Genomic DNA, 27,072 nt, shown 5'->3' with positions numbered 1-27,072 from the left:
ACAGCTTAAATTTTAACTTGCCCTTCTAGTTATTTCTTGAGAGACCAAAGAACCAGACCTTACAAGTAAAAGTTTCATACTCGTTTGTAACAGTTCACTTATAAATGTGTCATTGAAGTAGTAAATTCAAATGTTTGTGAAATAAAGTTTCTCCAAATAAACAGAAAGGGAAGGGGAAAAGACATTTAGTTTCAATAATTTTTTTATGACTGCCAAGTATATACAAAAAATTCTTTTGTCTGAAATCTCCACTGAAGTCAGTATAAAGTTTGGGTAAAATTCCTTTTCTTCTTTTTTATTGTAGCTCACAACAGTTTAGCCTTTCTATGGTGCTTGGTAGTTTATAGAAACAAATTCCAGATCCAAGTTTTTCGGACAACACTAAAGCCTTAACCAAGCTTTCTTCATATAATAATTACAATGCTTTTGTCTTCTAGAGAAAAACAGGGTTGAGGGCCACTGGCCAGTCTAATCTGTTTCCATCTATCAGTATGTAAGGAACTATGACCCAGGTGCTACCTTGGGGACCCTGAAGCTGTATCCACACTCCCCATCCTCAGAGGGATGAACACATAGTTGGTCAGAAAGAATGTTCCAGAGAAAGGTCAAATCACATATCCAGCCTTAGCCACACTTGTCAGTGTTCTCCATGCTAGAGAAACAAGGTATCTAGTGTGTCTCTTCTGGGGCATCTGAGGGCATGGCAGAACCACCCCCAATTAGTGTCAAGGAAAGGAACAAGGTTGCTTCCCTCTGGTTCCCTGAGGCTGCTCCGCTGTTCCTGGTCAGGGAAGTGAGGCATGCCATTTCCAAGCCAGTCATGCAACATCCCTACACATGTAGGACTTTAGAAAGTCACGTTCTCAATTCAAGCCAGAAGAGCAGTTTTCCACTGACAATCACACTCACCAGAAACACCACAGGAGGTCCGCCAATCAAAGCCATGGCTGTAGAAAGCTTGCGCTTGTTGCCACCACTATAGTTACCAGCATATTTTTCTCCATACTTCATGAGGCCCAGTTTCCGAATTGCCCACTCACCAACCTATTAGACCAATAAAAAGCACCATGACTTTTGTCTGGTTTGGTAATTTTATCATGCTTTCTTACATTTACATATGAAACTCTTCCACTGAGTAGGACTAGCTTCTATAAGCATGACCTGGCAAATACTGAGGGGCCAAAAGCAGGGGGAAGGGACTAGGTGGGTGGGAGCAGTACTCCCTCTCGGCCCTCCAGCATGCCTGCCCACCCATCCCTGCCCACTTTCTCCACCACGATTCCCGCTCTGAGAGGAGGTGCAGGGAGCCAGCACTCCACAGTGCTGCACCCACGATGGAAACCAGCCCCAAGCCAACAGTCATGTGAAAGTCAAAGCCGTAAGATATGTCGTCAGTATGCCAAAGGAGGCGGCCTGGTTTTCTGGTACCCAGGTTACCTTGCCAACTTCTTTCTCTGGGACTCCTCTCAAGAGGGCAAAGAACTCTACATGTTCTCTTCCAGTCAGTAGCTCCGTGATAGCATCAAACTGAGGACAGTAGCCCATGTTCTGATGTACTTCATGGATGTTTGATAAGATACTGCAAATAAAAACAGAACTGGTCAGGTTTTAAGCATTTAGAGATACTCAAACAATCTTGTCCAACATCCCTATGAAGTATGCTTACACAGGTCAGAAATACCAGTGAGTACAATTGCCGCAGCTTGAAAGAACAGCTTTTCTGCCCGCAGGATGCTAGTCCTTCTGGCAGTCGGTTTCTGCCTCTATTGTGCCCAGTCCTTTCTCATATGTGGCTCCCCCAAAACCTCAACCTGCAGGCTCAGTACCATTTCAAAATTCTCAAGTCCATCCCAGCTGCAGCACCATCCTTACCAACAACCTCGGTCACACAGTCGTGGGGCTTTAACACTGAGTGCCCACCCCATACTCAGCTCTGTGGCCCAGTCATATGTACCAAAATGTCTTGTTATTCCGGAGTTTCCTTCATGGCCATTCAGATGCAGAGAACCTCCAGCAACTCTGGCATGACCTCCCTCTACTTTTTGCTGCCTATATATTGACTCAGCCTCAGCATGGTCCAGACCACTTGGTTCCACTAAATGCCCAAACCAGGCACCCTCCTGGTTTAAGTGTTTTTGATTGCAGATCCTCTGAGAATTTGGTGACAAGAAAAAAATATACCTACAAATGCAATTTTACATATATTGGTGGGTTGGGGCAGCTTTTAGGCCCTATGAAGCCAATCTCAGGTTAGAATCCCAATGTGGGAGAAGTTCAGTGTCACATCTACTCTGAGGGCTGCATTGCAGCTGCCTTTGGACAGTTATGAGTTTGCCTGTCAGCGGTATTCATTCCCCTCTGCGTATCTAATTAGTACTTCCATGTCCTACCTTTTCCAGACTTATGATTGAGGTACCCATAGACACTGTACCTGGCCCTGATAGCTACACTACCCAAGCCAGCTCTTAAAACCAGTCACTGTAACAAACCTTATTTTGGGCCAGTTACTATGTCCCAGGAGCCTGGTACTAGGAACAAGCCTGGGGAAGCAGGTGTGCAGCCTTAGGCCTGCTATTCCAGAATTTCTGTTCTCTTAAACCTCCTTTACACTGCTACTGAAAAAACTGGTAAGAGGCAGAGGAGGAGATCCATAAGTACATTCAGTCCCTTGCACTTTTCAATTTTATTGGTTGGTAGTTCCCTGTCCATTGTTTTCAAATTGTGAGTCAGCAGCCATTAACAGGTTGTAAAATTTAGTGGGTCACAACTAGTATTTTCTAATGACATGGTAGAGTAGAAAAAGAAATATCAGAGAGTGCTACAAGTAGTGCAGGTTTGTACTGTTTTACAAAGCTTTAAGCTATATGCATGTTTATGTTTTTGTGTATTTACTGGGTTGAGAGGTGAAATGTACTGGTCACTATGAGTCATAGTTATCAAAGTTTAAAAACCACTGCCTTGTTCCATCTCCCCACATAAAAAGCCCAGAGAAGCCCTACATATCTAGGGTATTCAAAGGTAACATGGCCTAACAGGTCTCTAAAGTAGAGCTGTAACCCTGAAGATCAGCCTGCTTGGTGGCCTGTGCATTCTCAGATAATGTGCCTGATGTGGCCTCAATAACTGATACACAATTTAGAATGGGCAACCTGGCAAGTACACACCCTTTTACCTTATAGGACTTTTCCTGAAGAAATAATAAAAGATGAACACAGGACATATTTACAGAGTGAAAAATAGAAACTAAGGGTCCCCAAATAAGGAATTTCTTAAATAAAGCATAGGTACATGTACATAGGGGAATTTTATGCAGCAATGTAAAAATCTACATCTTAGGATATGTAACCTATTGGGGAATATCCATAATACACTATTTTTTAATAGTAATTAGTAATAAAAAGTAAATTAAAAACCTAGGTACAATATGAAGTCAATTACACATTTGTATGTGTATGTGTATATATAATAGATTTATCATGTGTATATACAATAGATTTGGGATGAGGAGAATGTTCTAAAACTGGACTGTGATGATAGCAAACTGGCTTAAAGTCGTTGAATTATATACTCTTAAAACGAGTGAACTGTATGGTATGTAAATTATACCTGAATAAAGCTGATAAAAAGAATAAAGTGAGAATGAAAGGAAATGTAAGTAGTGGTTATCTTTTCTTACCTATTTTTGTTAAGCAAAGCATCTCCTCTGGTAACAGTAGTATCTCCAGTTAACATCTTGAAAGTTGATGATTTCCCAGCCCCATTGACTCCCAGAAGTCCAAAGCACTGAAAAAGGTTGGGTAAGTTGTATAAGCAAACTACTACTAAACATATCCATAATACACAGATCATATAAATGAACCTTATAGTTGCCTCAGCTTAGTTTTTATATTACATGATCCTAAAATACCATTCTTAAATATCAATTAAGAGTACATTTTTTTTTTGGTTTTAAGAACTCATATAGATATTTAAAAATATATCTTATCATGAGACCATTTTAAGTGTGGGCATATTTGTAAGTATTATTTAATCATCAGGTTGAGGCCAAAGTTAATGTATGAAACATAGTAATGAAAGCCAAACCAATCACATCTTACCATCTGATCTGGCTAAAGGTACAGAACACAAACATGAATGGGAAAGGGGAAAATCTATTTTTAAAAATCTATTTGAATTTCACCATCATCTTGAAAAGATCACAAAAATCACATTTTGCATGTGCATGCTTTTCTGAAATTGCCTGAGATTATCCAAAATTGTTCTCTTTTGACATATGGGGTCCCCATCCTCTCAATGACTGATTGCTCCACATAGATATAAATAAAGAAGCCTTTAAAAAACAATTTTACCTCTTACAGACATTATTTGACTGGGTAGAAACAGTCTGAATTAATAAGGACAAACACAATGTAAACAAAGTGCTTTTACCTCACCAGGAGGAATACCAACACAAATCCTGTCAACAGCAGGCTTCCTCTTACTTCTGTATATCTAAAACAAACGAAAGTGCAAAAGGTCATGAGCTATGGCAACTCACAGCTATGCCAACCAACTGTAGAAAAGGGAATTTAAACCCAAACACACCATGAAATGGGACTCACAGATGAGACTAAGTGACATATTTGATGTGCCAACAGCCTTGGTCTGTCTGTGTAGCAACCAACTTCTGAATGACTCTGAAGCTCATAATAAAAATTAATTTCTTTTCATTTTTAATCTAATATAAACCTTTTAAAAAAGTGTATCGGCCATTAATATCTACACTTTTTAAATTTACTTAATAAATATATTGTAAATATTTAAAAATTAAATTCTACAGGGTAAAATTTTATAATCAAGACATTGCAAATATTGTACATATTACAAGAAGTGAGTTTTGGGGATTCTGGCACAGAGTACTGAAACAAACCCTCCTCCTGGAACAATGGAGATGTATCAGCTTTTTGGACTATGAATCTCCAAATCAACCATTTATTTGCCCTACATCAGCTTTGGCTAGGTATACAGTATTAGTATACTTTAACAACAAACACATAAATATAAGTGTGATAACAAATATACTCGAGAATACAAATTCACATTATAAAAGTATTCTTGGTGGGATTTCTTTAATTAAGAAGTCCCCATGCTATATTTTAAATGCAATTAAACTGACAGTGGTTTGATATAGATGCATATTTTGGGAAGCATGCTCTTTTCATTAAGCAAATCAGCAAAAGGCTCATTTCCAACATATAAAGCTGAAAAAACTGAAGAGACGTTGTTCTGACTTGTGCTCCCTTGCCTCACCTTAGTCAACTCCTTAATTTCCAAGATGTCGTTCTGCCCTCCACCATCAAGAATTCTCTGTCTTTCCCTCCTCACATCTTCATCCTCATCATTCAGAGGAGGAAGCTTTGTGTTTACAGGTCTTAGGGGAAACAAATTACAAAAATCAACCTTTCAAGTTATTTTTCAAGACAAAGATCCAGTTTCTAAAGCAGTATAAAAGCTACTCTCCAGTTTCCAGGATTGGCAGTGTTGGGGGCTGGGAATGCCCACATTAGGAAAATCAGTTTGATTATCTGCTTTGAGCACAATGCAATCCAATGACCACTGCAAAGGGTTCCCCTGTGATCCTCCTCTGTGACCCTCAACCAGGTGCTCCATGAGTTCTGAGACTCACCTGGGCCTGATGAAGAATCTGTACTGGATCAGAACAGTGACGAGAAAGAACACCAGCCCTTCCACGGCCATGGCGAAGAGGTTCCGTCCTACCAAGTCCCAAGAGAGTGGTGAGACAAAGCGATTCTCCCCTGAAAGACATGCAGAGATGTAGTCAGAATGAAGGCACTGAAGACCACAGCCCTTCCTCCCATTCAGGCTCAAATTCATCTATGTTCCTACAGACATCACTGGTTATCGCCTACAACAAGGAGGAAAAAAGTAAGGGAGTAAGAACTCTCCAAGTCTGATTTAGAGTAGGGTTTGGAAAAACACACTGCGACCCAGTATCATTCAGAATTTCAAAGCCAACATGTATCAGATCTGTAACTTCGTCTAAGATAGCTAGTGTTTCCTTATTAATGAGACATGCCAAAAATCCTTTTTAAAAAGGCAAACAATCCAAGGTAATTTTTAGAGTATTTTGGTAAATTATAAGTTTCACTCAGAAAAATTAGACAGCACCTTAAAAATATGTCCCTTTTTAAAGTGTAATGTAATTGTAATGCAATTACAATTATAATCATATGATGTAATATAATACATTACAGCATGTAATATAACCTATGACTCATATCACCTGGTTTTATGTAAGTACTCCTTAAATTCCTTATACATCTCCTTTGTCCTTCCATGTTGAAAAAGAGAGTCCCTCTTCTATGTCCATTAAAATGGCCCATCTAACTATATGAGCCAGTAATAAAGAATAGTAATGTGGCTGCAGAAGAAATATTTTTAAAGACTCTATCTAAAGATAGAAAGAGCTGCAGTAAATTACCTTTTATAGACTGTAAAAGGTTATATATGGCCACATCTGCAAGGCCCATGATTTTCCTAATAGAGCTAAAGTTTACATATTTCCTTCTGATTCTCTGGCCTATATCTAATCTCAAAGCTATGGTTTGACTTTTCCAATGACTAACAAACCCAACCAGTGGCATTAGACACTGAATCCATGCTAAAGCCAGTGTTTTCCTTGCCTCTCAACTGCCTTCTCACTTTCTCAGTGCATTCAGAGGCACAGGCAAATGGTTGTATTACAAAACCCATGTCACAACCATCAGTGGTGGGAAGACCTATGCCCCGTTTCCAGCCTCCTTCCAAAACAAAGGGCAGAATACCAAGACCCATGAAAATGGCCACCTCAGTTAGAGCATCCTCCAGTCATTGCTGCCACTCACCAAACCTTTCCAAGGCATCAGCCATGGCCTGGTTTTTCACCATGTCAATGAGCCCCCGTCCCAGGCAAAAATGTGGGAAGATCAAGAACACAGACTTCAGGATATCATTGATATTATTCAGCTTCTAAAAATAAGAGAGAGAAAAACTGAATGTCATTCATGGTTTAGGCTAAAAATTTATCAAAGTCTAAAGTATAGGGAAGAAAAAATTTGATTCCCTGGTGTTAAACTGAATCTTTCAATTCAGATACCAATAAATAGTAGCAGCCATAGATGATGATATATAACAATAAAATTTTGCTCTTTAGAAAATTTAGAACAATGCTATGAGTATGGAGAAATATGAGCAAAGTTCATAGAAACATGGATTTGTTTAATCAAAAGCAAATCCCTAACAATATATTGGCTTAACATCTTAAAAGCAAATTGCTCATGCCTGGGTCAATATTTCAATCTCAGGATTTTGTTGGAATTTCCTCAAGTAAATTAAGTTAGCAGTGGCCAAATAACCAGCATCTGAGTAAGAAGCTATGTGCTGGGTGTACCTTGATAGGGCATGTGAGAAGCAAAGTTAGTGAGAAGCAGTCTCTGCTCTAAGGAAATTACTACATAATTGGAGGCAAGAATGAAGGAACCTGGGAACACAGGGAAAAGACAGCATCTCCCATAGGGCAGGTAAGGGGAGCTTCACATTTGACTCAGTCTTGAAGGGTAAGGGAGAAACCACCAGACTCCGTGATAAGGACATTTTAAGCCAGGCCTGCAGGAGTGTGGAGGGTTTAAGAGACGACTCAGCTGAGGTTTACAGAGTCTTGGGAAAGGATATAGTGATTACCGGCCAGGAAGGGCTGCACACCTCTGAAAGGCCTTGTGTGCTAAGGTGCTTGGACAAAGGGAATGACAACAGGAATGCACAGGGACCCTTGTTTAAGAGATCTGGAACTGGAAGAACTGACAAGGTAACCAGTTAATTGTGGGAAATAAGCAAAAGCAAGGCATCTTAGATGACCCTATTATGGCCAGCAGAGGCAACTGGGGGGATGACAATGCCTTTCGGTGTAACAGGAATGGCAAGGAAAATAATTAGACATGTCGAGTCTGGGATATCTGTAAATTATCTAAATGGAGCCATCTACTAGGCAAGTGAAAATGTGCATCTAGAGTTCAAGGGAACTGTCAGGGCTAAAGGCACAGATCTGAGAGATAACAACCTAAGACACTGAGAGTGGTGATGATAAAAGCCTCTGGACTGAATGCCATTATCCAGAGATAGCATCGAAAGTAGAAAGCAAAGATGGCAGCAGGCCAAATGTCAGGAAAAACAACATTTAAACAGAAGAGTATAAAAGAACTTGTCAAAGTAAACTGAAAGGTTTGATCAGAGAAATATAAGGCAAAGGAGGAGAGAGAGGTGCTACGCAAACCCAGGAAGAGACAGTCTGAGATAGGACAGAGTGCTCTGTGGTGTCAACACCACCGACAAGCAGAAAAAAATTATGACTTGACCCTGTCTTCTGGCTCCCCAGAAATGCTCATCCCAGCAGGAGGTACTCTTTTACAGAACTCACATTGTTGGTGAAGAGCTCCAACACAAAAGTGGCCACGCTGCCATTGATCCCGATGAAGAGGTTCACACTGGTGAGGACCACGTAAGCTGTGCTGGGGATCTTGAACACAAAGGAGGCTGGGTACATAAGAGGTGTGATCGACCACCTGGTGAGGCACAAAGACAAATGTCCATTGGGTGTCCCCTGCCTCTCTGACACTGAGCACCAAATGCCTTTCCCCCATCCAGAGGTGCCTTACCCATATAGCAAAAGTAGAAGGGCTAGCACAGGCAGATTGGTGGAGGACACGTAGGACTTCTGCTGAAAGCAGATGAAGATGATAACGACCAGTGTGGCAGGGACCACATAGTTGCACTAAAGGTAAAACACGGAAACAAAGTTCACCTCTAAGTCCTTAAAGATAAATCTCAAGTCTTCACCATCATCAGACAAGAAAGGGCAGATAAATGTATTAGAGAATAACTCTGAATTAATAAAGCCACATAAACAATCAAAATACTGGACAATACATTTTGACAAGAATTGTACCCTTGGCTGATTTTATAAACTCATGCCCTTTCTGTCTTTCCAACAGTGAAGCCAAAGTGTGACGCTTAGTAAACCTACTGAACGATGATTCCCAGAGTAATTTCAATTCTACAGGCAGCAACTAAGCTTTCATTGTTCTTCCTGAAGAGGGCTGTGTCAGTCTACCCACATTCAGTCTCATGGGTAATCTCTTTGTGAGATAAACGCTTTAACACAAACATCAGAACTGTTTCACCACACTGACAATAATTTGAAAGTCTATCCTGATGATGTATCAAGCATTAACATGCAGAAGTAAAGATATGACCATGGGACAATTATGAGAGTTCATAGTGGGCAGAGAAAAGCATAAGCAGGGAGGCAAGAGTGGATTTGTCAGCTGTTAGAAGAAGTTGTAGCTTCAGACAGCAGGGTTCTGCTTCATTCCCATCCTACCCAATGTGTTTATCAACAACTTAGATGAAGACATGATTACAGCAAATTTTAGAGGCTCTAAAGCAGGGAGAGATGGATCATATACAGAAAGTTAAAGTGAAGTCCCTGAGTTCAGGAACTTGCTCTTTCATTTCTGAATCTCCTTTGGCAGGCAGTCGACACACAGTGAGCATTCAGCATGTATTTACTGGATGAAGTAATTACTAGATCAGGATAAAAACAAAAACAAATGGATACTAAACAAGATGCAGTTTAATAAGATTAATTATAAAGTTCAGGTTCAAAACAGTCAATTGTATTAGTATAGAACGAAAGAGAACCCACTCAACAATCATTCCTGTGGAATGGAGTTTCAGTTTACTACCAAGTTGCCAACAAGACAGTGCTCCTTCCAAAGTGAAATACCCTGGGGCTTAGTAATAGAGGTATGGCATAATTATATATCAACTACTTCATTCAGTCAATCAATCAATAAAATAAAAAGAAGTACGGGATAAAGATAAATTCCCTCTAGACTTCTAACTGTTCACCTTAATGATACAATGCATGGCCATAGAAAGGCAATAGTATCAGAATAGTGGCAAGTCCGAGAGGCTCAGTATAATCAGCACAGACACCATCTGCATCACCACTCACATTTGTATATTGCGTTAAAGATTACAAAGTGTGTTCCCACGTGCCATCTTATCTGGGGAAAACATAGGTTAAATGAAGTTATCTTCAATTGTGCAGTGGGAGAATTAAATTTCTGTATAGCTTATAATTAATGGAAGTTATAGGGAGATACATTTCAACTCTATAAAAATTAAAACTTCAGAATTCTTTGAAGTCTTCTCTATTGGTATAAACAGAAACAATGTATTAGAGCTGATGCAAAAACATATTTGCAATGGATGGATAAGCTCCTGGTAAAAAAATATGGTTTTCCAATGACAGATATTTCCTAGTAAAGCAAATAACACCCTGATTCTGGAGGTAGAAAACTATCAGACAAGAGAGAAACTGGAGTTTTGACTAAGTCTTCCATCTCAAGGTTTCTTTGAGAAGTTGTCACTTAGGAAATAAGGTGGTAGTGGTATTAAATGTAGTTGGTGTGGACAAATTTTCTCTCTGATGTGAAATCAGCTCTGTATTTAACATCATGGTTGGTGTCATGAGAACATACAACTGCTTCTACCTTTTCCTTTTTCATTTATCTTTAGTCTAGTTAGAACACTTTTAGCAGAGCACAGCCGTGTTGTTCATCCGATCCACAGCCCCGATGGCATGTATAAGGCAGCGGCAGACAGGTGCCCTTACCATGTCCCAGACAAAATTGGAGAGCCAGTAGATGACGGGCTTCACTCCGCTGATGAGCTGCAGGTGCTTCGCTTTGCTGACCCGCTCCTGGATCAGGAACACAACAAAGCTGGCTGGGACGAAGGACATTGCAAAGATGACGCAGATGGACACAAGGACATCCACTGATGTGGTCATCCTAGAAAAGAAAGGCAGTGAGGATTTGAGGGGCCACTGACGCAGCCGAAGACTCAGCCAAGGAGGAGAGACACACAGACACCCAGACACACACACACAGAGGCTTAATTCAGGAATTAAAGACAACCTGATAAAAGCATGTTTCACCAAGTTTAAAAACAGTGGTTTTGAAGCAAATGAAATTTATTTCTTATTAAACATTGTATTAATGGCAAATTAAAATATTTTAGGATTTTATTAACAACTTTTTTCATTTTATATGAATTCACTACATGTAACCCTACTTATTCACTACAGAATCATTTATCTTCTGCAGTTTAATCCCTGCCAGGCAATTCATAAACTGACAATTTTCTTCCCAGAGCCTGGATCAACCCAGACATACACCATAATGTAACTGTTTCCCGAGGTTTTACTCCAAAACCAGCTTCCTATATCCTTTCCCTGCTTCACGATTCCTCCAACACCCTCTCCTCTCCATACCCACCCAGCCATTTAGACAGCCACACTTACAGAGCCACTTCTGAAAGCTGCTGTTTGGTGAGATTCAGGGGGTGATTAAAAGCAGTGATCCCATATTGTCTAGGATTCTCTCCCTTCTGCAAGTTGGCCCGGAGAATGGCATTGTTGATGACATTCAAGAAAGAGCTGATGGCATGCCAACCCTTGTTATTGAACCACACCTGAAATAAAGTATACCAGGTACAAGGTAATATTCCCAAACTCTACTCCCAGTGGTAGATGCACACACAAAACATACACATAAATTGCAGAAACTCTCAGTCACACACCAAGACAAAACATTACAGTCAAAGAACATGGCAAAGTCATAACAGCAGGCAGGCATACTGAACCCTGGCCATGTGACCAGGCACTGTGCTGACCCCCTTATATCCCTAAGTCATTTAATCCTCACCACAACTCTGACATAGCCTGATTACTGTCCCCATCTTATAGCTTAGGAAACTGAGGCTGAGATAGGATAAGTAATTTGATTAAGTTCACAAGGGCTCACTTGGTACATCTGGTGGCAAAGCAAATTCCCTTAATAACTATACCATATGGCCTAAATGATAAAATTACTAGTCGGCTTTCTCTGTCACGAATACCTGCATCATCTTATCATGAGCTTGAAAGTACTTCACGGAACATAAGGATTACTATTCATCAAGCAGCTACTGGAACAAAGTGCTTTACCTTGACGTTATTTTTCTTATCCAGTCCTGTCATGAACCTTCCCAAGCTGCTGAGAAATCGATCTGCAGAACTGTCCTGTGAACAAAAGAAACCTGCCTCAGCTGGGATGGTTCACAAGGGCAACAGGGACAACCTTATGAAGAGCACCACTATCACTGCCTCATTCAACTGAAATGAAATTTGAAGCCACTGAATAACTGGCTCCTAAGAAACAAGTGTCGATAAATCTAAAGCACTGATGTTTCCAGGAGCCAAAAAATCTTAAAGGAATCATGGGGACACCCTGCGACTCAAAGTCACAAGATAGAGATGTCTGGCTTCACTGGGTGATGAGGATTCTTCAGAGATTCCCTGGTGTAAGACCCAAAACTACGCTCAGTGTGCAAATGTGTCAGACACATGGGGTCTGTGCCTTGGAAGCAGAGGTACAAACTCTAGGACTGTCATTGCTATCCATTTGGAGTCCATATCATCTGACCCCCTCACAATTCTCATTTAAAAGTGGAAAACCTGAAATATAGACAAATGAAATTAGTGCTTATCAGGTCCTGAAGCCTATTGCCAGCTTAAAGAAAATGATTTATTACCTTTTTAACCAGTGATTGTTTTAGAAAAATGTGTTTGAAGCCCAGTTTACCCACTGGCCAAATTCAAAAACTTGTTATTCTGAGAGCTTTTAAATTTCTGAATTTGTTTTTCATCTACACTTTCAGATGTTAAATATACACTGAGTAGTTCAGTCCTGATTGGTGTAAGATCACTACATGCCAATGATGACTTTGTATTTAAAATCTTAAAAACAATCAGTGGCTAGGTGATTAGATTTGCCTGCCCACTACTCCCATGCAGCAGCAACTCTGGGCCATTGTTCTCTAGGACATTTTTCTGACATGTCCTAGGATGCATACTGTACCTTGGCCACCTTCAAGAGTTTCTTCATTTCCCTGATGGCATCATTAACTTCTTGACTTGGAGGAAGTGACTGAGAATTGCTGGCACCCAGGGAAAATCCTCCATACCTAAAAGAACAGCCTGACATTAAAACACAGACAATGTGGTACACAATACCAGTCACTCAGCAGAAGACACCACCTGAGCATGTGCATGCTTCATTTAGATAAACTGCTTACTTAAAGTAGGACTGAAGTCAGAGAATATTACAGCTTGGCCTCCTCCAGTGGATTCTGACAATCTCTTAACTCTTCTGGTTAGAATTAAGAGAGGTCCTCCCAAGTGGGAGGGACCTGGGTCTAAGTACACATAAAGTATGACATCTGAGACACTGCGGAGAGAACAGTCCATCTCACAGATGCTCCTCCCACTTTGTGACTCACACCTGCAGTGGGTCTTGAGGCAAGCAGATGGGGAATCAGGACGAATGATGGGGGACACTGATCAGGGTAGGCTAGGGAAGGCTTATCCATAGGCCTTGGCTCTTTCCTAGTAAGAGGGCCACTCTAGGGTTCTGCATCTGCTCTGCTCAGAGTCCTGTGGGTGCTGGCCCTTGGGGAAAAGGCCAAGAGGAAAGGTGGAAAACAGTGACAGAGCTAAGTTTTGAGGCAGCCATTTAAGGTCTCATTTTTCATGAAATATTGAGTGACTTCAAGGATTCTTCCTTTTCTTCCCCAGTCCCACCTGTTCCTTCAAAACACAGAAGGATAAATGAGTTCAAATACAGTGAAAATATATGGCTTTGGTGCCTTTCATTTCATCCAAGACCTTCTTGGTCTCATTCCAAAGGCTTGAAAAATTATACTTGAGTCTCTAGGACCCCTTGGGAATCTGATTTGGGAGAAAAGTGGAAATAGCATAGATATTCTCTCACAGCATAGTGCTTCCTGGTAAATCCCTAGAGACACCTAAGAAACTGCTGAACTTCCTCAAGGAACTCAGTATACCAAATATTTTAAAGGCCTCTGAACTTGACAACTGGGCACTGAACAGAAACACTAAGGGCAAAATAATCCACAAACCAGTAACTTCCCCAGATTCAAGATACCTGCATTAAAATCATCCTCCTGACTGAACTATTCAAGATACCTGCATTTCTTGACTGAACTACCACAGCCAAGAAAACTAGAAGAAAGCACAAAAAGAGATCAACTCACCTAAACTCATTCACCCAGATCTTGTTCTTTAAGCTGGAAAAGCCAAAGAAACCAAATATCAGTTCACAGAAACATGGATCCTATTCCTGATGATACAAAAAGGAGTACCTATCTACCTGAGGACACTACAAAGGGACAAAAATAATTCAATGATCAGGCAGGTCTGGCAGGGTTGTGCCAATGGAAAGAAGCCCTACTCAACAGGCTTTCCCCCATCTTAAAACCTTATTTATATGAAAATCATGCTTTGGATGAAACCATTCAAAAACCACCTTATGTACAAAGATGAGATGGAACTAGAAACTTCTTTCAATTCAAAGTAATGCTTCAACTATGAATGACATGGAGAGTCTATGTCTCTTTCTTGGAAATTCATGGTAATTGCCATTTAAGCATACCCTTGTCATTTAAAGTCACAGAGGACTCCTAACTGAGAGGCACAAGCAGCCGAAAGGACACCGGAGCAAACAGTGCCAGGGCTTAAACCAAGTATCCAACACTGCAGTGATGACCCAGGAAGCTACATGGCTCTTCCAGGGCTCCACAGCCAAGTTCTGAGCTAGCCCAGACTCTCTTCATAATGCCACAGAGTATCATGCATTCCTCCCACAAGAGGCACTTTATTACATTTATCATTTCATTTAATTCTCCCAACAAACTGGTAAGAGCAACATTATCATCACATTTTTTATGAACTAAGTCTTCTTAAAGGACAACTGGTTACCTTGGTAAAGCAGATAGTTAAGTGGCAGAATCCAAATCTGAATCCAGATTTCTTTATATTTATTAGGATATAAATGGCATGTAACATTATTTAAGATTAAGGCATGCACATTGATTTAATATATTTGTATACTATGATTATCATGGTGCCATTAGCTAACACCTCCATCACGTCCCATTATCCTCTCTTTTTTGTGGTGAGAACATTTAAGATAGAGTTTCTTAGCAAATTGGAAGCAAATAATAGTGTTGTCAACTACAGTCACAATGCTGTGCATTATTAGATTGCCAGAATTTATCTAATTCACAGAACTGTGATTATTCCAGGCAGTCCCAACTTGATGCTGACAGCTGAATGTCCACAGTACTTATCTTCTCTAATTTGGGAGAGTATCAGGCCAAAATTTCCCCCACCATTCAGTCTACTATTTTTAAGCCTTTAATTTCTCTAATCAGGATTGATAAAGCAAGGGGCAAGTTTAATAAGTAATGACCTTTTGGCTATGATCTGCACATAAGTCTTCACCAGATAATCTGAAATGTTTCTTCCTGTCAGGTTCTGAAGGATGTCCACAGTTTTCTGTTTTCTCTGTTATCACAGAAAAACAAAGCACAAGTGTCTTTATGGACCATAATTGGGGCAGAAAACAAATCTAGGACTACAATGACATATGTCCCTCAAAGATGGACCACAGTGAGACCAGATCCTGCCCATAGGGCCAAGGCACGGCCATCAGCCAGCACCAAGGCCTGGTTCACTCTGTACTGGCCATCACCTATGCTAAGCCAAGATCATCCCCAGGAAGTTATTGTGAACAACTAAACATAGACAACAGAATACGATTCTGCATACTCACAAAGGCCTAGGGAGCAGCATCACTGACTATACCTAGTGAATTCTTTAATTTGCTAGAGTTATGCTGATAATTCCCCTAGCTGTTATTTTAAGGAGAGATAACTAGAACCTCTTTAAGTTCTCACACCCATTTAAAATTATGGTCCTCACCCTGAAACCTGGATGCTGATAAAGCAGCAGAGAAGTATTACAAGCAAGCCTCTTCCTCAAGCTGCTCTCAGAGAAAACAGCTCAGAACTGCCTCCCACACTCAGAGTCTCAGAGAATGTCAGAGTTTTAAGAACCTCCAAAATCTTATGAGCCAGCCTCCCTAATTCAGGGGTGAGGAAACAGGCCCACTCTGAGTGGTCTATCCAAAGTCACCAGCTCATCTGTGGCAGAGCAGGGATGGAAGTGGGCCTGTCATGGTCTCCTGTGGCACCATCTCTGCAGAAGAGGCCACAGTGTGTCTCCCACAGCCACTGATCCAGGGTATTGTGCTCTGGTTTTGACTCACACAAGTTAGTAGCCTAGGCTAACTTTTCCAACTAGAGTCACAGGCTGAGCTCCCTCAGATAGAAGCACAATGTGGTCCAAACCCCTTCCCCTCCATGCTTTTCCCTATGACAAGAATGATGATCAAGACTGAAAGAGCCCCCCTCACGTGGTAAGTCATCCATTCCTTCTTCCCAAGCAGAAGTTTCCCAGCCCCCCATGACCCCCCCACCTGCTTGCACACACAGTGACTCACTTGTGGAGGAGGCAGACCCCCTGCCCCCAGTGGACACACGGGCAGCATCTTCTTGATTTTGTCACTGCTGCACTGGCAGGTAGGTGAGGGGTTCTCCATTGTCCAGTTCCCATTTTGGAACAGGTCCGTGATGGTCTGTGGAACTGGGGCAGTGGTCCAGTCCTCCTCCCCCACTGAGCAGGGCATGTCTCTGCAAAGGGAGGACAGCAAGGGTAGGATCACTTGAGAGGGCCTGGCCTTTCCTGTTACCTTGGGAGCACAGATAAGCAACATCAACTGCAAGCAAGCATCTGTCCCCTCAGCATTTCGTTATTTGATCCCCCACAGACTTGTAAGATGCAAACTCACTTTACAGAGGAGGAGGATGGAATGCAAAATGGGCCTAAATGCTCGCATACTGAACTCCATTCAGCTGAGTCCACCAGCATGGGGTCATTCACCCATGTCTTCACTCAACAAATATTCACTGAGCATGTGTGTGTACATTCTGGGGTGACCGGGACAAAGTCCCTGCCGTTACAGAGTTTATGTTCCCACGGAAAGCTGGACAACAAATAATATAATCTTTGACACCCCACAATGAAGCAAAACAAAGGGAGAGTGACAAGTGGGAAAGATCCACCCAAAGAGGTGATACTTCAGCCAAAAATGTAAAAAATGAGAGAGAACGACCAGGCAGCGATTTGGGGTGAAAGAATGTCATGAGCAGGTGTGAAGGCCCCGAGCTTCGTCTCAGGAACCGCGGGAAGGCACTGCGGCTGGACTGCTGACGAGCAGGGAGCAAGAGAGGGAGGCAGGCGCTGGGTGACGCGGGCCTGCGGAGGGATCTGCATTTTCCGCTCAATGTGCTGAAAACCTGCGGGGAACGTCAGGGTTCACTTCATGTTTCAAAATGAGAAGAGAACTGCGGAAGTAGAGGATAGGGCTGACATTGTTTGGTACACGAAGAACTAGGTTGTTTGCAAGCAGTGACAAAAGACAAGGCCTTTATGCCCGACTTGAGCTCTTGAATCACTGTGAGACCATCGACAAGAGGGGCTTATTTTCTCCACTAAGTAAAATAAAAGTACAAAATGACTTGTTTCATCTGCTCATCTCTAATGTCCCTTCCAATTCCAAAATTCTGTAATTTCAAGCAGAGGAAGAGTCTTTATGTTATTCTTGTTTCAAATAACACTTTTGTGGATTCCCTGTAGTTCTCTCTAAAGCACCCTGACTTGATAGAAAAATCAAAGGCATGGTGCTCCTGGAGCTCACACTCTAAAACCTTCACAAAATGATTGGCCTGAGACCAAGTTAGATGCCACAGGTAAATGTCCCAGTCAAACTTCTCTCAGTTTTACTACTTTTTGTAAAAGCTAAAACATGAATTCAGAAGAAGCTGCCAGACTGGGGCCCTTCCATCAGACCACCCCCAAGCCATGTTCAGCAGTGTTCTGCCTCCGCACTGTGGGGCCTCTGGTGTCAGGGGCCGTGCCCCTTGTCTCGGTCTGCAAGCTGAGTCCAGAGCAGGCTCCTACACATCCTTCCCCGGCCAGCATCTATCTGTGAGTCAATACTGTTCAGCTGACATATGATGAATCCACTTGACCTTATCATCATCTCATCTCATTCTTCCAGCTCACCTATAAAACTTATAAGTGGAATCTCATCAAAAGCCTTGTGTCCAGACACGATGTTTCTGTGTCCTTTTCCACCTGGGTCATCTTGTTCTTTAGGAACCAATATTGGCTGCTGGGATTTACTGCCCACTGGGTGTTAAAAGAGTACTAACATTTACTAAGCATCCAATTACTAATAAAACATAGCAAGTGCACAGTCTCTATAATCAACTCTAAAACCTTGCATGCACAGGTATTGCACTTAGTCTGTCATTTACAAGGTTGGTATCTTCCCTTTAAAACCTGGAATTCAAGTTAGTCCTTCTCCAATCTTCCTATACCTTCCCATACTCTCTATAATTTCCTGAGTCTGTGGTGTAACAGCTTTAATAGCAAATTCTGCCTCGAAGCCTGAACTCATCTCTGCCATCGTTTGGCTCTCTCTGACTCTCTCTGAAGAGCCACACCTCTCTTCACTATCTTCCCTTACAAACATCGCCAACATACGTCCTGCCATACCCACTGAGAGACATGTAGATACATCACTGAATTAATTCATACACTGCCCACTTTCTTAAAGAGTACTTTGAAGAAAAGATAAAAATATGAAACTCTAAAAGAAAATGTCCATTTTTATAGAAATGAATACATCATCATTTCAGGTTTGTAAAGGAAGAAGCTAATAAGCAAAACTGCAAATTATATATAATGGCAGCCTGTCTCTGCCTTCAGGTACAGGAGCTGGAAGGAAGAAGGGAAAATCATTTAATCAGAAAGTATAAAGTGTTATTTAAATTAAATATTAATTTCTAAAGCAGTAAACAGACATGTTTGGCGATTTTCTTTGCAGGATATTAAAAAACTCTCCTAATCTGTTTGTTCCAAGATGGTTTGATTAGGTTACTCTATTAACTTCTTAAAAATAAAAAATGGTTCAAAGGACACATGACAGTAGTCACTATGGTGCACTTATCATAGCTGATAAATGGGTATATTAGAGATCAAACCAGATGACAAGCATAAGAAGCCAGCCATGGAGAGTCTCCTAGCTCAAGTGACACTCACGGAATTGGGTTTCCTTCCATACATCGGGTCCCGAAGCCAGGGTCTTTAGTGAGGGCATTCAAAAGTTCCTGGGTGCCCACATCCTCAGGAGCGTCATTACTGTGGGAACATGAGAGGCAGCCAGTTCAGTGATTCATTAAAACCAGGACTGGGAGTTTGAAATGCTTTTCTACATTAAACACTCAAGGTACTTCCTGTGTGCCAAGCTTTTAAAACAGAAATGAATAAAACATAGAACCTACCCTAGAGGAGCTCAGGCTCTAACTACATATTTGGTATAAGGTAACATAGCATTCTGAAGTGGAGCTTGTGTGAATAAGTTCATGTATGGTATGCACAAACATGCATATATACATTTACATATCTATTTTAATATGAAGAAATTCATTAGGATGAGTATTTCAAAAATACTTTCACAATCATCCATTAGGCACAGACAACCAGGATTTTCTAGAAAGGGCAGGCAGATTTTATTGGCTGAATGTTTACATGAACAACTAGAAAGCACAATAATGTGCACAGGTTACAAATACAAAACAAATCCTTGTTCCATAGCCCTGGGCAGTACAGGGTCAGCAGCTAGGGAAAGAAAGAATAAGGTAAACCTGAATTCAGTAGTAAGGAAACATAGAGTTAGAGAAAAAGACTGATTCACATAGGATTTTTCATGTTTTTGTTTGTTTTTAAGCTTCCCTTTTATATCACTCACATAATCCTCCACACCCCACCCCACCATCTAACAAACTATAAATACTACAAGACTGAAGAACACTCCTGTGTAATGAGACAGAGAGGTTCCTTTTGTCCCTTTGTTTGAAGCACTGTATTGTTACAGAGTAGCTGGCACTTTGGTCTAAAGAAAAAACACCAGCTAATATCTACAACTAAATATGTACAACTAATTATGCTGTACAGAAACAAGAGCCTGGGTGGTACAATGCTTTGACAGTGTATGGAAACCCTGTAATTAAACTACAAAATTAAAACATAGCTATAAAAATCCAAATTTATTAGAGCTTGATCACAGATATTTTTGCAAGGGCAGATGACATACATAAGACTCATATGACAGTTTCTGACAATAGCAGGATAAACAGGAAGAAGCTTAAGTGGGACAACGGGGGACTGGTCTGGTATTTCGGGTTCAGCTCCCTGCTGTTCTTTGCACCCATATTAGTTCATGCAAGGCTTCAGCCAGAGCTGATAAAATCCATTCCACTGTGTAATTCTTGAATTCACCTCTTCTTGGCCCTCAGTGCAGTAAACACCCTTGGTCTACCGGAGCTCTCCTCTCTCCTTGGGCCCAGAAGGCACACACTTACCTGACAAATGTGTACTGTTCATTGTACATCCAGGGCTGAAGTTCCAGGCTGGGGTACTTGCCGAAGGGTGGCACAATCAAGCTGAATACCAATGCAATGCAGACAAACACGGCTGGCAGGACAATCTAGAACCAGGGGTGGATGGGGAAGGGAAATCACAGAATGGCAGGTGTTAGAAAGAAAAGGCCAGGAGGCAAGCCCCAATGAGTCCACCCAGTCTCCCAGACCAGCCAGAATACAAATGGGGAGTACAGGGCCCATAGCTGAGCTCCACCGAGGCATTCTTGGTGGGCTGGAAGCAGGGAGCCCAAGAACCTTTCTTCCTCTCCCTCTAGGGACTTTCTGGCAGCTGGCAGTACCAGAAGCTGTGGCAACCTGGCAAGGAAGTGAGCTGAGCACTTCACAGAGTAAACATGGCAGGGTGGCTCAGAACACTGGGTCCTACTCTCTTCCCTCTGAAAACCAAGGATCACATAGGGCCAGGAGCCCAGCTCAGCTCATCTCAACTCAGAGGAAGGCTAAGAGAACAAGCCAGAAGCCAGAGGCCAGGAGCCAGAAGACCCAAAGCTGGTTCTGTCTCTACTACATGTGGAGTCACCTCCCCTCTGGCTTCAGTGCTCTCATTTAACCTGCAGACTAAGACTAGATGACCCATTCTCTGATAAAACTATCCCATAACAATGTTTCCAGTGAAAGAGATTGGCAGCCATTGTCTCCTTTGATGGATGGACTCAAAAAACATAATTATCTAAACTCTTCTTGAATATCCTCAAACTTTACAGCTGTACCTTCTCTGAAAACAATGACTTGTGCCTACTATCTAAGTAAACTCTAAGCTCCTTCCAATTATTCCTGAGGCATACATCCTTTAAAACTTAAAGATACAAATGATGCCCCTGGTTCCTATGTTCTAGGGTTTTAATGCAGAAAGTTATCACCAAGTGATTACTACATGGGAAAATACTGTATAACAATGACCCCATTTAATTATCTTCACAACCCTAAGTAGTATCATTATCATCAATCAACAAACAAGGTAACTGAACTCAGAAAAGCTAAGCCCAAAGTCACACAGCCAATAAGTAGCAGAACTGGAATTCAAATCCAGATTTGAATGCTACAAATTCATGCTCTCTGCATTACCCACACGGTCTGTGGGAAAGTCTCTACAGGTTCTTTCTCTATATTTCTTGATTACAGAGAGGAATAATTTATCCCTCCTAACCAAGTAAGTTAGCATGCAAAGCAGACAACAGTGTCTTGAATCTTCTGTTTACCAATATTTTTCTGTCCTAATTATCTTTTCTATCACTTTGCAGCTTAACATCAAGTTAGAGAAAAATCAACTTTCCAGTTAGTTCATATGTCACGTGCATCTGGGCAAATCACTTCTCAGGTTTTTAAATTTAAAAAAAAATTAATTTGCCCAGCCAGGGCTAATTCCTCTACAATAAAATTGATATCAAAAAGAAAAAAAAGGTAATTACAACTACAAGGCCCATTCTAAGCACTTACTCATTTTAATCCTCAGAACAATCCATGTCATAGGTACATTATCATTTTAAATATGAAGAGAGGAAAGCACAGAGAAATAACTTGTCCTCAAGTAATGTGGCAAGAAGAAGAACTAGGTCTGAAATACAGATCATCTGGCTCCAGCATCCATCCCATAACCATGACTCTATCCTGCCTTCACTGGTCATGGAGCCTGTAGCCCACTCATGAAGCCAGTTGCTGGCCTGGAACAGCTCTTCTCTTCTCACCTGAGCAAAGAATCCCTTCCGACTCCGCCTGGCAATCAGCAGCCTCTTCCACAAAAGGGCCACAAACTGTTGCTGTGTGAGCTTCCAGCCCTTCACTTGGTAGGAACCTTTGCCATCCATCCCACTGAGCAGGTCTGTTTCTCTGGATTCTGTAAGAAGCCAACACTGAAGGTCACCTATAGGTTAGGCATTTTTTTATATCACTGTGTTCCTCTTTCCAGCATCTTCAGCAACCATCTTGGAGGTTTGTGCTTGGAAGTTACTCAGAAGTACACAGGACTTTCAGGATAAATCCACATCCAAGCAGAGTTAGGACTTCAAATATCCAACAGTAGTAGTTTCTGCCTTTCAGTTCTTATCTGATTAAGTGCAGGAAAGGAAGGTACCCTGAAACAGCTGAAGAGATGTGTTCACACATCACTGTGTGTTACAGCAAGTCATTTAGATGAACCAAGTCATCCTCAATTTTTTATAGAATATTCTATAAAATGGGCCATGTATTTAGGCTGCCATACTTGAGAACAAAGATGGCAATTTGTCTTTCAACTGTTATATTTTGAGTAAAGGGGACACATCCAAATGAATTAAGTACTGACAACATATGAAATCAGGCACAGCATAAGCACCACACATTCACATGAGCAAGGACTGGGGGAGCCAGAAAGGTTTCTGTTCCTAGAAATTTTATAGAAATCCTTGTCTTAAACTAATGATTCCTAAATAAGGTGTTTGACATCCTCCCAGTATTTGCTTGATTTCTCGCCTCCCCTTCTCCATCCCAGTCAAATCCACAGGATTTAAGTGTATGGGTGCAATTAAGTCTAAAAGCTGACCCATTCAAAATCATTCATCAATTCAAAGAATATTTTTCAACAATTAAATAATATATCAAGGAACTGAGACTCTACAGAAAAGACAATAAATGGATTTAGAGTACGGAGGGACCATCTCTATATGTCTCATGAGAGAAAGACCTCACTGAAATGAAGGAAGTGATGAGGCTAGGATCTTTCAGGTTTGATCACAGGCACAGCACTGAAAAAGGAAAAGCAGCTTTTCTCATCTCCCTACCTCCCTTTGGACCCTGTAGGCATCTATCATCCTCACTCAAAGACATCAAAAGAGAACTCCAGAGAAGAACATGAGAGAAATTCACTTTCTAACAATGGAACACAGACCTTGCCCAAACAGACCTGGGTCTATGTCGGAATCATTCGGATCAATGGCATCATCTTCAGTGAATGGGCGAAGACAGCTCTGCTTGTCCCCAAAGGCCCGTCTGTTTCGTCTGGCTGGCAAAGTGCCATCTGAAGGCAAAGAAAAGGAATACTGCATTTTATTTTATTTTGTAACAAAACAAACCCTCCACATTTCTAACAAACTTATACACTAAAAATAAGAATGCAATAAAAAAATTTCAAAAGAAAAGGCACAATATTGGTGAGCTAAGACAGCATGCAGAAGGCATTTCTCAGAGAGTGTGTAGCCCCTACCCCTACCACCCCTGAAAGGCTACCTGAGGTCTCAGCATCTACTCCACTCTCTTCAGCAACTTTGAGAAATATCTGAAAAATAAAGAGTAAATGAGGATATTTTAAACACCATGTTATGTCAGCAACCATCACTGCCATGATTATTACATTACTGAATGGCTTCTTAGCCCCTAAAGACAAAAAATAAAAGCCTCATTTATTAATAACACTTTGTCAGAGTTACTTGCAAGCAAAGCTCTTCTTAACCAGAGAATACTTCCTCAGTGTTAAGAGCTATCAATCCAGACAATCATTTTCAAATTAAGCTACAACATAAGGACGCTGCAGCAGAAGAAATTTGTTCTGAATCAACAGGGAACAAGTCAAGTGGCTTCTTCTAGGTCTCAGGCCCCAAATCTTTGAGTAGGCTAGCACGGTTATCCAAGACAGAGTGATCAGGAGATGATGGATTGCCCTCACTAGAAATGTTACGGCAGGAATTCAGCATCAGAAGAGTATCTAGACAAATGATTTTCAAATTCTCAACTACAGACCACTGTCTAGGAAGCATGTAATAAAAGCATAGACATCAAAGCCTTATCCCCAGAAATTATAATTCAAAGACTCTGTAGCTGAGACTTAGAATTTTTATTGTCAGTAATATCCCCACATGATTCTGCTGCAACTGAGCTTGGGGACCACCGGGTCAGACAACTTTTATATCCCTTCCAGTCCTCAAGGTCTGTGATGCTGCATCTCTAAAAGGAGGCAGTGCTCCTACACAGTAAAGACAGTATGGGCTTTAAAACCCCAAACCCCTGATTATGAATCCTAGCTTAGCACCCCTGAGTGTCCACTTTCTCATTTTATGAGGATTAAATGCAGCTACAGTAATTAAATAAAAAAACAAAACACCAATCTCAGCAGCACCTGGCAAAAGTAAATTTTCCATAAATGCTGGCCACTTCCTATTCATGGCCATTACATAGTCACACCAAGGAGCAATCCAAATACATCCTTCTTGCTATCTGCCACTACAACTTTAAAGGGTTAACTGAAGCCAACCTTTTCCTGATGTCAAAAACTTAAGGGCACATTGCCTAGCTCCATGGTAACGCTGTCCTCAGGCGGAATGCGGCTGCCTGTCTAGCCCTGGGATTGCTGGGATTGTTGGTCCTGATGTATTCTGGCAGTCAGTAACTTAACTTACTTCTTCCAGGGTAGTCTCAGAGATGCCATAACTAGAGATACCCAGGTCAGACAGCCGGTCATCAATCTCATGGAAGAGCTCCACAAAGGCTCCCTCTTTGGCAGCTTCATAGGGCAACACATAGGTCAGCTCATGTCCAATGTCTTCTACCAGCCGGGCCTCAGCCACATGCTTCCTGATGAGGTTAGAGATGGCAGAGACATCTGTAGGAACCAAAGGAAAAAGATAACTCAGCCAGATCAGAGGCCCCACAGTAAGGGCCAGCCAACCCCTACCTTCTCCCTTTGTCTACTCCTCAGAAGCCAGCGGCCCATATATGACATTTTTCCCAGATACTTAAGTCATTCCACATGTTTATCTCTGACCTGAGAGTTCCTAGGGATAAGGACTATGTCTTATTCACCTTTGTTTCACCACAGCCAGTCACACACAAAGCCTGTAGGCTCTCAGTGCATGGTGGGTGGGTGGGTAGGTGGATGGAAGGAAGGATGGATGACTTTCTGTGGTTGAAAGCCTGTTGTCTATTGCCTAAATTCTAGGATTTTTTTAATGGGAAACGAGTAAAGGAACCTTAAAGATTCTTCACCCTTCTCTCACATTTTAAATGAGGCACCTTCTATTTACCTCAAAAGAGGGCTAATCATATAATTCATGGAAGAAGTCTTCCTCGAAAAACCCAGTTTGAGGCCTAGGCAGAGATGGCCAGGGTAAGGCTTCTGCTCTACCTGTGCTATTGGGAGCACTGGCCTCCTGAGGAAACCCAGGGCCAGGCTCTTCTGATCTCCCAATCTCTTGACCCTTAGGACTGAGCTCCAGTCCTTCCCCACTGGCTTAACTCTCAGTTCCTCACCCTGGTCTCAGGTCCAGCCAGATCCACTCCCCTAAGGGGGGGTCCCCCACCCCAATCATCTCAGTTCTCTGGGACAGTGCCCTGTCAGCTCCCAGACCAAACCCCAGGATCCCCAGCAAGTTAAGCCAATCGGCCACTGAGCTGCACCCTCTCCCCTCCCATGGCCGCCCAGCCCCAGCCCAGCAGCAAACCTTGAGTCAGCGCCACCAGCCTCTGCACCTCTCCTCCTCTGCCTCCACTCTGCCCAGCTCGGGGAAGCCCAGGCACCACCTGAATAAGAAACCCCAGAGTCCTTACCGATGGTCAGCGTGTCACTTTCATGGTCACTGCCCAGGCCAGCATCAGAACTGCTCTGAGAAACACTGTCCTCCTGATGGCAAAGAAGGAGGTGAGAATGGGTCAGGGACCAAATAAGGTACAACCACCACCACCTTTGCCAGGGAGGGTTTCCATGAGGCTCTAGTGTATGAGAACTAGAAAAGCTCCTCCTGGGAAGCATGCAACTGGGCAGCCACGGCTTCTGAGGCCACTGTCTGACACTATGTGTTATGTGGTCAGGAGGTCAGGAAGCAAGCTGTCAACAGAACTGTGGCCTGCCAATGAATGCTGTATCCAGGCATTCACCGATCTTTTCAGGCATGGGTTTTACCTGGCTATACTTGTCTAGTTCAATGCTTCTCAGCCAATTGAGTTTAATCACTCAAGGAACTTGTTAAAATGCACATTCTGATTTAGTAAGTCTGAGTTGAGCCCATGTTTCTACATTTCTAATAAGCTCCCAAGTGATCCCAGTGCTGCTGGTCCTCAGACCACACTTGGAGTAACCAGGTATTAGTTAAAAGGTAAGTAAGTGAACAGGGGCTCAAGGTTGGGATATAAATGTTTCAAGTGCTACTCGTTTCAACATACAAATCTCAGGCATATGCTGTGGTACAGAGAAAAATGCACCTGTTTATTGGGTTCTGGTCCCATCTGTGTTTTATTTAACTGCTGGGTGACCTTGAATAAACTACCAAATCTCTACAAGCCTCACTTCCCTCATCTGGGATAATAATTACAATGCCTCCTTTCCAGGGCTGCTCTGCATTTTGAGGTGACAGATGTTAAAAAAAAAAAGTTTGCAAATGATAACAATACTACAAAGAATTAACTATTATCATTATTTTCTTTTATGCCCAGAGTCTGCTAGAGTGACTGTCTAACATGAAATCAGTGCTCAATAAATATGTGCTGTTTTACAGTTAAAAGGTCAATAAGATGTAAAAGTAATGAGCAGGAACAGAA

The 27,072-nt window shown here is 41.8% G+C and overlaps 2 protein-coding genes across 6 annotated transcripts in view; one reads left to right on the top strand and one right to left on the bottom strand.

The window, feature by feature from the left end:
• The window catches only part of ABCA1 (ATP binding cassette subfamily A member 1), a 122,626-nt gene that overhangs the window by 5,759 nt on the left and 89,795 nt on the right, over nucleotides 1-27,072 (bottom strand). For 3 of the 5 annotated variants that reach the window (XM_073226824.1, XM_073226818.1, XM_073226821.1), the window contains exons 24-46: nucleotides 26,086-26,158; nucleotides 24,939-25,141; nucleotides 23,773-23,821; nucleotides 23,435-23,563; nucleotides 22,257-22,405; nucleotides 20,494-20,618; nucleotides 19,172-19,270; nucleotides 16,506-16,695; nucleotides 15,414-15,508; nucleotides 14,197-14,229; nucleotides 13,002-13,107; nucleotides 12,089-12,163; nucleotides 11,405-11,574; nucleotides 10,715-10,892; nucleotides 8,691-8,806; nucleotides 8,453-8,597; nucleotides 6,885-7,008; nucleotides 5,666-5,795; nucleotides 5,290-5,410; nucleotides 4,429-4,491; nucleotides 3,677-3,783; nucleotides 1,438-1,579; nucleotides 910-1,044 (exon numbers count right to left, since the gene is read on the bottom strand). In XM_073226824.1, coding sequence (XP_073082925.1) covers nucleotides 910-1,044; nucleotides 1,438-1,579; nucleotides 3,677-3,783; nucleotides 4,429-4,491; nucleotides 5,290-5,410; nucleotides 5,666-5,795; nucleotides 6,885-7,008; nucleotides 8,453-8,597; nucleotides 8,691-8,806; nucleotides 10,715-10,892; nucleotides 11,405-11,574; nucleotides 12,089-12,163; nucleotides 13,002-13,107; nucleotides 14,197-14,229; nucleotides 15,414-15,508; nucleotides 16,506-16,695; nucleotides 19,172-19,270; nucleotides 20,494-20,618; nucleotides 22,257-22,405; nucleotides 23,435-23,563; nucleotides 23,773-23,821; nucleotides 24,939-25,141; nucleotides 26,086-26,158 — 2,757 coding nt within the window. Of the gene's footprint in view, nucleotides 1-909; nucleotides 1,045-1,437; nucleotides 1,580-1,956; nucleotides 2,151-3,676; nucleotides 3,784-4,428; nucleotides 4,492-5,289; nucleotides 5,411-5,665; nucleotides 5,796-6,884; nucleotides 7,009-8,452; nucleotides 8,598-8,690; nucleotides 8,807-10,714; nucleotides 10,893-11,404; nucleotides 11,575-12,088; nucleotides 12,164-13,001; nucleotides 13,108-14,196; nucleotides 14,230-15,413; nucleotides 15,509-16,505; nucleotides 16,696-19,171; nucleotides 19,271-20,493; nucleotides 20,619-22,256; nucleotides 22,406-23,434; nucleotides 23,564-23,772; nucleotides 23,822-24,938; nucleotides 25,142-26,085; nucleotides 26,159-27,072 lie in introns of those variants that run through there. The other 2 variants (XM_017680011.3, XM_073226825.1) reach the window with 2 other exon arrangements.
• Nucleotides 1-27,072, top strand: part of LOC108409429 (protein NipSnap homolog 3A-like) — a 46,988-nt gene that overhangs the window by 19,629 nt on the left and 287 nt on the right. The gene's annotated exons all lie outside the window — the stretch shown is intronic.

The sequence above is a fragment of the Manis javanica genome, chromosome 2, assembly GCF_040802235.1.
Source record: "Manis javanica isolate MJ-LG chromosome 2, MJ_LKY, whole genome shotgun sequence".
In the NCBI taxonomy this organism is placed as follows: domain Eukaryota; kingdom Metazoa; phylum Chordata; class Mammalia; order Pholidota; family Manidae; genus Manis; species Manis javanica.
Note: the sequence above shows the minus strand (reverse complement) of the source record. Positions and strands in the feature narration are given on the sequence as shown.